This window comes from Narcine bancroftii, chromosome 4 (assembly GCF_036971445.1).
Source record: "Narcine bancroftii isolate sNarBan1 chromosome 4, sNarBan1.hap1, whole genome shotgun sequence".
NCBI classification, from domain to species: Eukaryota; Metazoa; Chordata; class Chondrichthyes; order Torpediniformes; family Narcinidae; genus Narcine; species Narcine bancroftii.
The window spans coordinates 208,128,695-208,144,762 of NC_091472.1; the positions used below are offsets into that span (position 1 = coordinate 208,128,695).

Genomic DNA, 16,068 nt, shown 5'->3' on the forward strand with positions numbered 1-16,068 from the left:
CTCTATCAAGTCCCCCCTCAATCTTCTACGCTCCAGAGAAAAAAAGCCCTAGTCTGCACAACCTTTCCCTGTAACTCAAACCTTGAAATCCTGTCAACATTCTTGTGAACCTTCTCTGCACGCTCTCTATTTTGGTTATATCTTTCCTATAATTTGGTGACCAAAACTGTACACAGTACTACAAGTTTGGCCTCACCAATGCCTTGTACAATTTCATCATAACCTCCCTACTGAGGTATTCCTCAGCTTTTATCAGGTCTTGTAACAGCAGGTCACAGTCAAAAGATCAGAATAAGAGTGGACTGGAGATTACAGGAACGGACATCAAAAATCAATCCAGCAGATGTTGATCAGTATTAATTTGGCCCTTCTAATGTTGAGAAAATAATTGTGTACATAACTTGTATGCCCATGTGGGCAATTAAATCTGTTCAAGAATGAACCCATTGGTTTTGTTTCAATCCACTGCATGATTTGACAAGCTTTTCTTCTAGGTGCTTGAATTATCTGAAGGCATGGCTAAAGATAGGTGAGTGGTTACAGGAAGTTGAACTTGAAGGTCTGATATGTTAATTGTGCAGTTACAGATTTGTTATCTGCATATTTATCACCAAGCTGGAAAAGTAGCTAAACAATCTTCAGATTGAATATGTGGTATCTTGGTGTTATGGAGTGACCAGCCTGAAATCCATATTGCTGCAAGTAATTGCCAATTTAATCTGTCCATTTTATTATACTTGGGATGGTTACTTGTGAGCTCTGATATTCATGCACCAGTAGTTAAACTAAACAGCATTCCTCGGGGAGGACCCCCACCCCCCCCCCACCAAACTTTGGGTTGCATTGGAGTTTGATTTTTCTGTCTGAAGACAGTCTATAGTTTTGGTGGTGATTTTTCATTATAAAATATATATGATTAATCTGTTTACTATGTGTTGATATATTTAACACATCCGGAACAATCTTTGAAACATGTGCAAAAGTGTTTGGAGCTATATGAAGTACTCTCTGGGTATAAAGTAAACTGGGACAAAAGTGAAATACCACTAGTTTCAGATGATGATTATACTGAATGTAAACAGATTACAAAATGGCGATGGTCTAATAAAAAGTAAGTATTTAGGGGTAATTCTTGATGTAAAATATCAATCTTATAGGAACATAAGAAGTAGGAACAGGAGTAGGCCAAAAATGGCCCATCGAGCCTGCTCAGCCATTCAATACAATCATGGCTGATCTAATTTATGACCTAACTCCACCTACCTGCCTTCTCCCCATATCCCCTAATTCCTCTATCATGTAAAAATTTATCTAACCGAATTTTAAATATGTTTAATGAAGCAGCCTCAACCACTTCCCTGGTTAGAGAATTCCAAACATTCACTACTCTCTGGGAAAAACTATTTTTCCTCATCTCTGTCCTAAATCTACTCCCCCGAATCTTGAGACTGTGTCCTCTCCTTTTAGTTTCCCCGGCTAGCTCAAAAAACCTTCCTACATCTATCCTATCCATACGCTTCATAATCCTATATGTTTCTATAAGATCTCTCATTCTTCTGAACTCGAGCGAATACAATCCTAGACGATTTAATCTTTCATCATAAGTCAACCCCTTCATCCCAGGGATCAACCTAGTAAACCACCTCTGGACCGTCTCCAAAGCCAGTATATCCTTCCTCAAATATGGAGACCAGAACTAGACACAGGTGCGGTCTCACCAGTACCTTATACAGTTGCAACATTACCTCCCTACTCCTGAATTCAATTCCTCTAGCGATGAAGGCCAAAATTCCATTTGCCTTCTTAATAACCTGCTGTACCTGCAACCTAACTTTTTGCGATTCATGCACAAGTCCCTCTGCACAACAGCATGCTGTAGTTTTTCACCCTTTAAATAATATTCAGCTCTTTTATTTTTCTTGCCAAAGTGGATAACCTCACACTTACTAACATTGTACTCCATCTGCCAGACCTTTGCCCACTCATCCAGCTTAACTATATCCCTCTGCAGACTCTCCACATCCTCATTACAATTTGCTCTTCCACTCAATTTGGTGTCATCCGCAAACTTGGCTACACCATATTTTGTCCCCTCCTCCAAGTCATCCATGTAAATGATGAACAGTTGTGGGCCTAACACTGACCCCTGCGGCACCCCACTTACCACTCTCTGCCAAACTGAAAAACTCCCATTTATCCCGACTCTCTGCTTTCTGTCAGACAACCAATTTTCAATCCAGGCCAATATACTTCCCCAGACTCCACTTTCCTGTAACTTACTGATACATCTCTTGTGCGGCACCTTATCAAACGCTTTCTGGAAATCTAAATATACAACATCAACCTGTTCCCCTCTATCCACCGCACCCATTATATCCTCAAAGAATCCTAACAAGTTTGTCAAACAAGATCTTCCCTTTCTAAAACCATGCTGCGTCTGTCTGATTGAACCCTTACATTCCAAAAGTTTCACTATTTCATCTTTAATGACGGCTTCAAGCATTTTTCCAATGATAGACTTCAAACTAATTGGCCGATAATTTCCAGTCTTCTGCCTACATCCCTTCTTAAAAAGTGACCTGACATTTGCTGTCTTCCATTCTGCTGGGACTTCCCCAGAATCCAAGGAATTTTGGTATATAACCACCAATCCATCAACTATAACTTCTGCCATTTCCTTCAGAACTCTTGGATGCATATCATTAGGACCAGGTGATTTGTCTGGCTTTAGTCCCATTAGTTTCTCCATCACTACTTCCTTTGTAACAACCATTTTATCAAGGCCCTCCCCAACATTCGCATCCTTAACTCCACACTTGGGCATGCTGGACGTGTCTTCCACCGTGAAGACTGACACAAAATATTTGTTCAATGCCTCGGCCATTTCCTCATTTTTTGCTACCAGTTTTCCGTTCTCATCCTTCAAGGGTCCTATGTTAACTCTGGCCACCCTCTTCCGTTTTATATATATATAAAATTTTTTGCTTTCTGTTTTTATATTTTGTACCAATTTACTTTCATAATCCTTTTTCCCATTTCTTATTATCTGCTTTGTCTCTTGTTGTCTCTGAAAGTTATCCCAATCTTCCAGTTTCCCACCGCTCTTTGCAGCTTTGTACACCTGCGCCTTCAATTTTATACTCTCCTTTATTTCCTTTGTTAACCACGGTTGATTTTTCCCTCCCTTGCTGCCCTTTTTTCTGACCGGAATATATTTTTGTTGAGCATTACAAAATATTTCTTTGAAAATCTTCCAGTTCCTCAACTGTTTCATCATTAGCCTGTGCTCCCAGTCCACTCTGCCCAATTCCTTCCTCATACTATGGTAGTCACCCCTGTTTAAGCATAATATATTAGTTTTCTTTGGCTTGGCTTCGCGGACGAAGATTTACGGAGGGGGTAAAAGTCCACGTCAGCTGCAGGCTCGTTTGTGGCTGACACGTCCGATGCGGGACAGGCAGACACGGTTGCAGCGGCTGCAGGGGAAAATTGGTTGGTTGGGGTTGGGTGTTGGGTTTTTCCTCCTTTGCCTTTTGTCAGTGAGGTGGGCTCTGCGGTCTTCTTCAAAGGAGGTTGCTGCCCGCCAAACTGTGAGGCGCCAAGATGCACGGTTTGAGGCGATATCAGCCCACTGGCGGTGGTCAATGTGGCAGGCACCAAGAGATTTCTTTAGGCAGTCCTTGTACCTTTTCTTTGGTGCACCTCTGTCACGGTGGCCAGTGGAGAGCTCGCCATATAACACGATCTTGGGAAGGCGATGGTCCTCCATTCTGGAGATGTGACCCACCCAGCACAGCTGGATCTTCAGCAGTGTGGACTCGATGCTGTCGACCTCTGCCATCTCGAGTACTTCGACGTTAGGGATGAAAGCGCTCCAATGGATGTTGAGGATGGAGCGGAGACAACGCTGGTGGAAGCGTTCTAGGAGCCGTAGGTGATGCCGGTAGAGGACCCATGATTCGGAGCCGAACAGGAGTGTGGGTATGTCATATTAGTTTTAGATCTAACTATTTCCCCTTCCATTTGAATGAGAAATTCAATCATACTGTGATCACTATTTTTCCCAGATGGTCTCTGACTATTACATCATTTACTCTACCTATCTCATTGCACAACACTAGATCCAGGAGAGCATTTTCTCTTGTTAGTTCCTTAACATGCTGCTCAAGAAAGCTATCGCGGATGCATTCTATGAAGTCCTCTTCCAGACTCCCACGACCAACTTGATTTTCCCAATCTATGTGGAAGTTAAAGTCCCCACAAGACGACTGCCGTATCATTATTGCATGCCTCACTTATCTCTCTATTTATTTCCTGTGCCAGGTTATATGGTGGGCGATAGATAACACCCACCAATAATTTTTTCCCTTTGTTATTCTTTATCTCTACCCAAATGGACTCAACATTATGCTCTTTAGATCTTATATCATTCCTCACTACTGCCTGGAGCTCATTTTTGATTAAGAGTGCAACTCCACCTCCCTTACCATCCTGTCTATCTCTTTGCACCATCTTGAAAGTTTAATTTCCATTTAGGGTCACCTTGTAGCCATGTTTCCGTGATGGCTACCAAATCATAGGCATGGGTACCGATTTGCACCTCAAGTTCACTAACCTTATTTCTAATACTGCGGGCATTCAGATAAAGTGCCCTAATGCTCTTTGTCCTTTTAATATCTAGTGACTTCTGTAACCTTTTCTTTTGATTTTTCTTTGTAATTTTCTTAACACTATCATTGACCCGAAAACTCACTGCACCATCTGATTTTTTACTTTCTCCTCCCAACATTACTTTTCCTGTTTTACTTTTCCTGGCCATTACTTTATCTTCCCTACCCTTTTGCCCCACTGCTGTACCAAACATACTTGCCAAAATGTTGACACCTTTTGGATTTAGGTGCAACCCGTCCCTCTTGTAAAGATCATGCCTTCCCCAAAAGTGATCCCAATGATCCAAGAAGCCAAATCCTTGCCTTGTACACCAGCACCTCAGCCACACGTTCATTTTCCTTATCCTTACATTCTTTTCACCACTTGCATTTGGAACAAGTAGTAATCCCGAGATCACCTCCCTAGCGTTCCTGTCTTTCAGCTTTCATCCCAGCTCACTGTAATCCCTTTTCATTACCTTCTCCCTTTTCTTGTCAATGTCTTTTGTATCCACATGTACCAAGACATCAGGCTGCTCTCCCTCTCCTCTCAGAATATTTTGGACCCGATTTGTGATATCTCGTACCTTTGCACCAGGGAGGCAGCACACCATGTGGGTATACTTAGCTGGCTCACAGAACCTCCTGTCTGTACCCCTGAAAATGGAGTCCCCAATAACTACTGCATTTCTCCTTTTCCTTTTCTTTTGCACCACTCTGCCAGGCTCATTGCCATTGACCTGGTGCCCATGGCTATCTTCTGTCCAGTCATCTTCCTCAACAGAATGCAACACAACATAACTGTTGCTGAATGGGATAGTCACTGGTGTGCTCTCCATTTTTCTCGCTTTTTTCTTTCCTCCCCTGACAGTTTCCCACTTACCTGACACGGGTTATCACCCTGAAAGTTGAGTTGATTAACTCCTCACTCTCCCTTACAAGCCGCGGGTCATCAATCTGCAACTCCGTATCCCTAATTCGCTCGCTTAGTAACTGCATCTCCGTACACTTGGTGCAGATGTGGCCATTTGGGAGGGTGGAGGTCACCCATTGTTCCCACATTTGACACCCAGTACAGAGCACTAACCCTATTGGCATGACTGAATACAAAGGCAAATAACTCAGCTTACCTTTTCTCCTTGCCTGCCTCCACTCACTCACTGAACCGCTCCTCGCTGGCCGCTCCCTCCCCTTTCACTCCTTTTATTGGCCCCTTGACCAATTTATCTTTATATAAATTAAATGATGTACCATTTTCAAAAAGATTAAAGTGGACTTGAATAAGTGGAAAGATCTTCCTTTAACATTAATAGGTCGGGGGAATTGAATTAAGATGAATATCTTTCCACGTATTCAATATCTTTTTCAATCAATTCCATGTCCGCTTCCAAAGGTATTTTTCAGGATTGAATACTGCGGTGAGGAGATTTTTATGGAAAAGTAAATTAGCTAGAGTAGCATTGCAGAGATTGACTTGGAAATATGCTTTAGGGGGACTTCAACTGCCTCATTTTCAGAATTATTATGAGGCTGCATCATTAAAATTTGTTAATAAGATGTTAGATGTTACTCAACCTCTGAGTTGGGCTAAAGTTGAATTGGCTTGTATTTCTGAGTTTCAGGTTCATCAATTTAGATGTAAGTGGAATTGTTGTTTGTTACATGGATATAGAGAGCTCATTGCTGTATCTGACCCGACCTTGTTGGTTTTCTCTTCACCACGAAAACCAACAAGGTCGGGTCAGATACAGCAATGAGCTCTCTGAACCCTTCTCCATTAACAATGGCGTGAAGCAAGGCTGTGTTCTCGCACCAACCCTCTTTTCAATCTTCTTCAGCATGATGCTGAACCAAGCCATGAAAGACCCCAACAATGAAGACGCTGTTTACATCCGGTACCGCACGGATGGCAGTCTCTTCAATCTGAGGCGCCTGCAAGCTCAAACCAAGACACAAGAGAAACTTGTCCGTGAACTACTCTTTGCAGACGATGCCGCTTTAGTTGCCCATTGAGAGCCAGCTCTTCAGCGCTTGACGTCCTGCTTTGCGGAAACTGCCAAAATGTTTGGCCTGGAAGTCAGCCTGAAGAAAACTGAGGTCCTCCATCAGCCAGTTCCCCACCATGACTACCAGCCCCCCCACATCTCCATTGGGCACACAAAACTCAAAACGGTCAACCAGTTTACCTATCTCGGCTGCACCATTTCATCAGATGCAAGGATCGACAATGAGATAGACAACAGACTCGCCAAGGCAAATAGCACCTTTGGAAGACTACACAAAAGAGTCTGGAAAAACAACCAACTGAAAAACCTCACAAAGATAAGCGTATACAGAGCCGTTGTCATACCCACACTCCTGTTCGGCTCAGAATCATGGGTCCTCTACCGGCATCACCTACGGCTTCAAGAACGCTTCCACCAGCGTTGTCTCTGCTCCATCCTCAACATCCATTGGAGCGCTTTCATCCCTAACGTCGAAGTACTCGAGATGGCAGAGGTCGACAGCATCGAGTCCACGCTGCTGAAGATCCAGCTGCGCTGGATGGGTCACGTCTCCAGAATGGAGGACCATCGCCTTCCCAAGATCGTGTTATATGGCGAGCTCTCCACTGGCCACCGTGACAGAGGTGCACCAAAGCAAAGGTACAAGGACTGCCTAAAGAAATCTCTTGGTGCCTGCCACATTGACCACCGCCAGTGGGCTGATATCGCCTCAAACCGTGCATCTTGGCGCCTCACAGTTTGGCGGGCAGCAACCTCCTTTGAAGAAGACCGCAGAGCCCACCTCACTGACAAAAGGCAAAGGAGGAAAAACCCAACACCCAACCCCAACCAACCAATTTTCCCCTGCAGCCGCTGCAACCGTGTCTGCCTGTCCCGCATCGGACTTGTCAGCCACAAACGAGCCTGCAGCTGACGTGGACTTTTACCCCCTCCATAAATCTTCGTCCGCGAAGCCAAGCCAAAGAAAAACATGGATATAATATGCCAGTCTTAAAACATTTATTACCGACTTGGACTAAAAGGATCTGGGGGTAAGATTGTGGCCCAAACTCCGTTATATCAAAATAGAGTTATTCCTTTTTCGATGAATAATCTGTATTTAAAGAATTGGGATTCTAAAGGTATAAAGGTGATCGATGATTGTTTTGAAGATGGACAGTTTCTTTTAAAGGACTTGGGGAAAAATTTGGGATACCACTTAATTCTTTATTTGTATATTATCAAGTGCATGCTTTGGTGATAGATAATTTTGGAAGAGAAATGATGCTACCTAAATTAACTAAGTTTGAGTAAAAATGTTCATACTGAACATTTCTACATGGAGTTTGGTTTTGTAATAAGGTTCGACCATTTTGGGAAAAAAATTAAAGACTTTTTGAAAAATTATTTAAGATTAAATTACCATTGGATCCATTCATTTTTTTGCTGGGTTATACTGATCTTTAACTGGTTTCGGGTTGGACAAGTTTCAGATGCCGTTTGTTTCGCATTGGTGGTAGCGCGAAAATGTATTGTGATTACATGGAAAGATAATGTGGAGTTAAATATAGCCCGCTGGCATAATGAGTTGAGATCTTATATTTATATGGAGAAAATAATATATAATTTGCATGATAATTATTCTTTTTTTGTTCAGATGTGGTCATCTTATTTGGAATTTATGGGTTTAGAAGTATTTTATTTTTTATTGTAAATTTGAAACATCACACAGTGTATGTAAGTAATTAACTGATGTTTTTTTTTTCTTTTGCCCCCCTTGTGGGGTTTGTTGTGGGAGGGAGGAGGGTGGTTTTGTTTATTTTATTTTAGTTTGTCTTATTTGTTTTTATATGTATTTTAATATTATCAATAAAGTGTTGAAAAAAGGAGAGGAAGGGCGCAGATTGGGAAATGCCTTGCTGAGCACCTTCACTCTGCCTACACCAGTGACAGTAGATGGAGCCGAGCTACAAGATAAATAAAGGCTGTTAAAGTTATGCCAGTCTCTCCAATTAAAATTAACTACAGAAATAGTGAAAATTTTGAAATACTTTTATCCGGCAAAAAAGTCTCCCTCTCTCTTGGCCCAGTGTCATGAGTGGTGTGTCAGGGGGATCAGTGAATTAAAGTGACTTGGTTATATTTCATTTGGACGGGGCCTTGCACTCCGAGAATCCGCAGCACATGTGGAGCAGAGGGGTAAACCTGTCCTGGAGACTGCAGCGGTCAACGTTTGGTGCTGTGAATGTGGAGATGGAATATGGTGTCAGGGAGAGTGTGTTCAAGGGGCCGTGCCTTAGACCGAAGTCGGTGTGTTTGTGGGTCCGAACACATCGCCCGAATTGTCATCCCCTCCTGTGGACAACGAAAAAAAATCTCCGTCACGGGATAGCGCCGCCCCCCGCCTCTGTCCTGAAGAGGGAATGAACCACAAAGTTTTCCATGGTTTTAATTTTTTCGTCAAAAAGCAGCGAACATGTTCAATGAATGCGATCAGTGCAGCGATGAAATGGGTTTAAATGGCGAGCGCTTCCTTTGAATCGGATTTCACTGCGTTTCCAGCAAAGATTCCGGCCTCGGAGTCGGACAGGGGTCTGTCTGGGGCTCCCGTGTTTCCGATTTTCATTAGATTTGGAGAAATTTGGAACTGGAAGAAACACAGACGGTGGAGGGGCCGGGAGCTGACAGCGAGATGTCTCCGCGCCGTCCGCTCACTGCCTTTAAGTTGCTCTGTGCCGCCGCCTCTCGCTTCATTTCTCACTCAGTTTTCAGAGCAGAGATCGTTGGAGGCTGACCGGCATGACGGAGACTGCAGACGCCGAGGCAGCTCCTCCTGCCGCCCCCGCAGCCCAAACTAAGGCTTCCAAGAAGAAGAAGGTGAACGCTCGCTCCAACACAGGTGGTCCCAAGCTGGGCGATCAGATCATCAAGACTGTGGCGGATTGCCGTGATCGGAAAGGGATGTCCGTAATTGCCATGAAGAAGGCTCTGTTCGCCCATGGAGTCGATGTGAAGCAATTGGACAAGCGCATCAAGATGAGCATCAAGATGAAATTGAAGAGTGGCGCCCTGGTTCAGGACAGTCATGCGGGTTTGGCGGGCCGCTTTAAGGTCCCGAAGAAAGAAGGAACCGTGAAACTGGCAAAGAAAGCGAAGAAATCAGCGGCCACGGTATCGAAGCAAAGGAAGACCGTGATGAAGAGATCTTCACCCAAAAAAGCAGTGAGCAAGAAATCAACGCCCAAGAAATTTTCCGCCAAGAAACAAGGGGCCAAGGCAGCAGCGACTAAAAGGACGGCGCCCAAGAAAGCGGCTCCGAAGAAGCCAGTGGCCAGGAAGGCGGCTCCGAAGAAGCCAGCGGCCAAGAAGGCGGCTCCGAAGAAGCCAGCGGCCAAGAAGGCGGCTCCGAAGAAGCCAGCGACCAAGAAGGCCTCAGTCACCAAAGGAAAAGCGACCAAAAAAGTTGCCCAGCTGAAATTAAAACCCAAAACAGTGCCCAAGAAGTGAATTCATAAGCTCAACTCGTACTGACCCCAACGGCTCTTCTCAGAGCCACCCACATCTCAGTGAAGCGCTGAACCCAATCGTTTCTTAACCTGAAAACGAACTCTCATTGCGGTGGGGGGGGGGGGGGGGGGGGGGTGGGGGAGGGTATCATTTCCTTAAACTCCGCTGTAAATTCGCTGTAGCCACCACGTCCCGGGCAGATTCCGGGGGAGTCGGTGAGAAGGTGACACGCATGGACAATCCCCGCTGCCCAACGCAGGGAGGTTCCCCACAGTGGCCTGGTTAAGGCGGTAGACTGCGGACCAGTCCGGCAAGGGAGGTGTGGGAGAGGAGGTAGGTTTAGGGGGTGAAACGGCCGGAGACCGGAACTCGGGGTCGTGCATTGAAGATTCGGGGAGGACACTGAGGAGCCAGATGAGGAGGAAGAGGAACTGTTTCTCCCAGAGATGAGTGAATCCTTGGAAATCTCTCCCCGGTGAAACAGTAGAGGCCATCTCCTTCAATCTGTTTGAGACACGGGCAAATAGATTTTATTAATAAGAGGGGAATTAAGGGTTGTGGAGAACAGGAGGGTGAATGGAGCTGAGGTCACGGCCAGGTGAGCTCTGATCTCATTGGACGGCGGCGGGGCAGCATCGACGGGCGGGATGGCCCATGAAATAAAGAGCGTGTCTGCTGCGCCCATGCCCTGTTTCGGTTCTGCTGCCGATAAACGGTAGGCAATTGGCGGCTGCACGACCCGGGGCGGAGCTGGAAGATGAGAGGCCGTCACTCTGACCCCCGTCTCGTCCCCTCCCCTCTGCACATTTCTCGAGCAGGTCGGGGCGCTGTGTTGAAGAGCAGACAGCAGCAGCGACTTGAGTGAAGCGGCATCATGTCTGGTAGAGGCAAAGGACTGGGCAAAGGCGGATCCAGGGGCAACGTAAAATGCCCCGTGATAACATCCAGGGCATCACCAAGCCCGCCATCCGCCGCCTGGCTCGGCGTGGCGGGGTCAAGCGGATCTCGCGGCTGATCTACGAGGAGACCCGCGGGGTGCTGAAGGTTTTCCTGGAGAATGTGATCAGCCGACACCGAGCACGCCAAGCGCAAGACGGTCACCGCCATTTTTTGTGGTGTACGTTCTGAAACGCCAGGACCGTACTCCCTATGGCTTCGGCGGCTGAAGAACTCCGTGCATTCTCCCCGCAAGCAAACAAAGGATCTTGTAAGAGCCGCCCATCGCCTCACAGAGGGAGCTGTGACCCGGCAGCGGAACGAGCTTGGCAATTGTGCCCACAGCGTACATTTCCACTCCATCCGATCAACAGCTGATCAGAGGTGACCGATGAGGAAAGGGGAGGTTCGGCCAACAGCCATCGAAGATTCAAGAAAGGACTGATCGACAGCCCAAGGCGTTCCACCAAACCATTCCGCCGCCTTCTTCCCCGCATAACACGTTATTAATGCACGCACACGAAAACCGGCTGGAAACTTCCCAATGGGCAACAGCCGCTTCTCCCCAGTATCCGGCATAGCTGAAACCCCCCGCCTCAGCTCCAGCTGCGGTTCAGTCAGTCCACACCACTCGTCACACACAGTGGGGTGGGGAGCAGATCCAGTCATCATCCAAAGGGAATCGACAAAAACCAACAAAGTCAGGGTTCATTAATTGATCAGGAGGCTTTCCCTCATTTCAGGGGGAAGAATTTCTTGGTTAACTCCCCGACTCCACTATTTCGGGGCCAGTTCGGAAATTGGCGGGGGATTGGAAACGAAACTGCAGCCAATCACACGGTATCGAAGAGCCTGTGCTCTCTCTCTCTCTCTCTCTCTCTCTGATTGGATGAATCCGAACTCCAGACTCACATTCACCTATTCCTGCCACAGATATGAAACCGCCCCGGCTGTCATGAGATGGCAGGTCGAATCACAGAACTGGAATAAGATAATTGGCATGTCGATGGCAGCCAATCAAAGCCCTGTGGCGGATGCAGACCCCACTGTATATAAGCTGTCGCTAGAGCCGTTTTCCTCATTGTGCTCCTTGTGTGTGTGTCGTTTGTTAAATTGAGAATGGCCCGGACGAAACAGACAGCGCGCAAATCGACCGGAGGGAAAGCTCCTCGCAAACAGTTGGCCACCAAAGCGGCGCGGAAGAGCGCTCCCGCCACGGGCGGAGTGAAGAAGCCCCATCGCTACAGACCCGGCACCGTGGCTCTGAGGGAGATCCGGCGCTACCAGAAATCCACCGAGCTGCTCATCCGCAAGCTGCCCTTCCAGCGCCTGGTGCGGGAGATCGCCCAGGACTTCAAGACGGACCTGCGCTTCCAGAGCTCGGCCGTCATGGCCCTGCAGGAGGCCAGCGAGGCTTACCTGGTGGGGCTCTTCGAGGACACCAACCTGTGCGCCATCCACGCCAAGCGCGTTACCATCATGCCCAAGGACATCCAACTGGCCCGTCGCATCCGCGGGGAGCGCGCCTGAACCCGGCCTCGACACCAACAACCACCAACGGCTCTTTTAAGAGCCACTAGCCCGCTAGACGAAAGTGCTGTGCCTGCTGTTCCTCGATGATGGCTCCTTGCTGCAGGGGGAAAGGAGATGAGGTGTCTGACCCTCTCACTTCGGTGTTTCACTCCCCTTACTTGTACCGTCACATTTCTCCCCTCCCTTCCCCGTTCGGATTTGATACCCCAGTTCTGTCCTCTCCCAACCCCCATCTCTGAACTTCCTCATCTCACACAGAAGAGAACTCCTTTATTTGCTGCTTCTTCTTTAATGCCCGAATGAACACAACGACTTGCTTCAAGCTATTCTGTGATCTCGTTCTGTTTTCTGTTCACTCTTTCACTCAATGGTGATATTTGCTCATTTTCCACATCCTCTGCTCCGTTTATCATAATGTTCATCAACTCCAACGGCTCAGACACTTTTAAAGAAATAGACAGAAGAGCCTGGAGCAGATTAACAACCGTAATCCTTTTGGTTTAAAATTCATAAATAAAATCTGTTTAAGGTGAGTGGAGAGGTCAGAGTTGAGTATTTTATTCAAGAGTGGTGTGTGTTGGCTGGGTCAGTAAGGATATTCAAAAAGACTCTCATTGATCCAAGGGTGGTGGGAGTGAAGTCAGGAAAAAATAAATTGTGGATTAGGTTCATCTTCGTTGGTGCAAACTCGTGGCCCAAGGGCCTGTACTGTGCTGTCATGTTCTCTGATCTTATATGACAGATGCATTAGCACATCCAAAACTCACCCACTGAACTGGTCGTATTTTATTAGGAGAGAAAGCAAATAATCTTTTTCATTAACAGTAGGTGAAATTGGACTTTGACAGGGTTACAAGTAAGGTGAGAACAAGCCAAGGGCTGACTGATTGTACAGTCCATTTTTTTTAGCCTTCCTGAAAATTGGTTGAAAATAAGATTGTCAAAGGGGCCGTCAATATGCTCATATTTGTTCTGTGCTGCTGACCAAAGCATTTGGACTAAAATCTCCAAAATGCTCAAAACTATTGGCAATATATATTGCACTCTGCTTTTTATCGGTATATCTCCTGTGACTTGCATGATGTAAAATTTGGGTACAAACTCACAGTGAGAGCTTGTACAATGTAATCGCCATTTCTTTACCTCTTCTAGTCAAGACCGTCCAAACACCTTTTTGTGGCTTCAACGTAATGATGGACAAGTGTGGTCTTTCTTCCAATGATCCCGTCCCTGGATCTTTTGAACATTTCTACACACTTTAAGAAATGAATCAGAACTATTGTGTATCAATCAAAGATTAAACTAAGATTTAACAAAGTTAAACAAGAAAGTCTGCAGAGGTTGGTGTTGAGTGCTCTGTTTTGGGCCTGGGGCCTTCGTCAAGGTGGGGAGAGGAGTGGAGAATAAGAGGATGGAGGAATTGTCAAGGAAGGATAACAGGTAGGAGGTCACAGGTGTATACAGTTGGGAGGGTAGAAGAGAGAAAAGATTAGATTGTTTGTTGGAGATGGTAGGATAGGAAAAGGAGGTAGGAGATGGAGGAAAGGTGGCATGGAGGGGAAAGAGAGAGACCCCGGGAGGAAATGAGGTCCATGTTAATGTGCTCTGGTAGGTGAGTGCCCAGATGGATTAGTAGGTGTTGGTCCTCTTATTTACAAGTGACTTTGATTTAACAGTATATGAGGTCATGGACTGACATCATGGACTTAGTTGGCCACTGGGAGGTCTCTGTCACTGGGATGGACCTGCAACCCATTCACACTGCAGGAGGAATTCAGCTGGTCTCACAGTATCAGGATTGTGTTGGATTTGGGATTTTTAAAGCAATTTGTCAGATATTTTTTCGTTGGGGAGCTTTTCAAAAGTCAAGGCCTTGCGGAGAAGCGGTTATTTTCCGCGTTGATTTTTTGCTTTCAGTTCGTGGGTGAATGAGCCGCCTGTCTGTTTTTTTCCATGTAACCAATGAGATGAAACCCTACTCCACCAATCACAAACGCGCCTACGCATTCCCGCAGAACCAATAAGAGGTGCCAATGTGAGCATTTCCTCATTCCTTTGTGGAAATCGCCCAGGAGGTACAAAGACGGACAGAGACAAATGTTGAACAATCCAGGGGGTAGGAACCACATCAGAAGGGCAGAACATTCTGCTATTCAGGCACAGGTGTCAGGGTGGAGAATCAGTAGTGACAAATACACTGAATGCAAATGCCCCGCACTCACGTAGCCGGTGGTTGCCCTTCCACAGATACTATGAGTGGCTCTGAAAAGAGCCTTTGGGTCATCAGATCGATGATTCTCTGATTCACTTGCTCTTGGCTTTACTGTCCCCACCAGTTTTCTTGGGCAGCTCCTTGCCCTGAGCGATGCTCACCCTTCCAAGCACCTTGTTGAGCTCCTCATCGTGGCAGATGGCACGAGGATGATATGGGTCATTTTGTTGTCCAGGGCCACGTTAGAATTTGCTTTTCATCTTCATGGCATCTTAATTTCTGTTTGTCTGTGTCTGTCTCTGCTCGACACAACTGGGAAGCTGCTACAAGTAAGAATTTCATTACATCTCTTACATTGTCCTTCTGAATCTGACAATAAACTCTCAGTCATTCATGACTTCATTCAGTCACTGATGTTAGACTCACTGGCCTGTAATTAGCTGGTTTATCCTTGAATGAAGGGACTGTAGTTGCTGTCCTCCAGTCACGTTGGCATGACACCTCACCTGTGGCCAGTGTTGGTATCCCAGCAATCTCCTCCCTGACACCACCAGTATTGGGATTTGTCCATCATTCAGCTGCGATCACAGAATTCCTACTTAATTTAAATATGGTTTGGAGCATCGCTCTCTCCTACCCAGAAATATCTTATTAGAATCCCTCAATGAATACTGATGAGAAATATTTGTTTTGGACCTCATCCACATCCTCTGGCTCCACACCCATTTCACTCCTTTAGTTCCTAATCTTACCCTGGTTACCTTCTTGTGCTAAATATTGCTGTAAAATGACTTGGGTCTTTGCTTCCTTTTGTCCACCAGGGATCTTATCTCTGCTGCTTCGTTTTTAAGTTGTCTTCACAGAAAGTAACTCCTGATGGGTGTTCAGGTGAGTGACTTTAATTTCCCCACCATTGACTGGGTCTTCCTGAGTGCCAGAGGCTGAGATATGGAAGGATTTGCATCCTTGGGGGTGGGGGCTTCGTTAAACTGTTGATAGTCTGTCCAGGGATAATGCAGACTTGTCCTTGAAATGGCAAAAGAGCCAGTTTCCAATGGGAATGCATATTTGGACCAGTTATCTTACTCTGTAGTTTTATCAATTGTTCTTGAACAGACTGATCTTTGGCGTAGAGTGTAAAAAGATCAAGTCTGACAATATTGGGCAGTAACTGTGATTATGGGTCTGGAGCTGTTATTGCAGATGTTAACATCTGACACAAGGAGTTGGCTAAAGTCCACTTGGT

At 46.0% G+C, this 16,068-nt stretch overlaps 3 protein-coding genes and 1 pseudogene across 6 annotated transcripts in view; all 4 read left to right on the top strand.

The window, feature by feature from the left end:
- Window positions 1-16,068, top strand: part of LOC138761528 (histone H3-like) — a 97,619-nt gene that overhangs the window by 54,849 nt on the left and 26,702 nt on the right. For 3 of the 4 annotated variants that reach the window (XM_069933811.1, XM_069933805.1, XM_069933807.1), the window contains one exon: window positions 15,644-15,710. The gene's annotated coding sequence lies outside the window, so the exon portion shown is untranslated. Of the gene's footprint in view, window positions 1-494; window positions 530-15,643; window positions 15,711-16,068 lie in introns of all 4 variants that reach the window. The other variant, XM_069933808.1, reaches the window with a different exon arrangement.
- On the top strand, window positions 9,413-10,169 carry LOC138760039 (histone H1-like). The gene has a single exon (XM_069930467.1). It carries the CDS (start codon window positions 9,434-9,436, stop codon window positions 10,139-10,141), a length of 708 nt encoding a protein of 235 aa, XP_069786568.1. The 5' UTR covers window positions 9,413-9,433; the 3' UTR covers window positions 10,142-10,169.
- On the top strand, window positions 10,405-11,330 carry LOC138761526 (histone H4 type VIII-like; annotated as a pseudogene).
- Window positions 12,095-13,284, top strand: LOC138761525 (histone H3). Its single transcript, XM_069933794.1, has one exon. The coding sequence runs from the start codon at window positions 12,197-12,199 to the stop codon at window positions 12,605-12,607; it is 411 nt and encodes a 136-aa protein (XP_069789895.1). The 5' UTR covers window positions 12,095-12,196; the 3' UTR covers window positions 12,608-13,284.

Bases quoted from the DNA above. Each gene is read 5' to 3' on its own strand.
- LOC138761525 (XM_069933794.1), top strand. From the start codon at position 12,197: ATGGCCCGGACGAAACAGACAGCGCGCAAATCGACCGGAGGGAAAGCT.
- LOC138760039 (XM_069930467.1), top strand. From the start codon at position 9,434: ATGACGGAGACTGCAGACGCCGAGGCAGCTCCTCCTGCCGCCCCCGCA.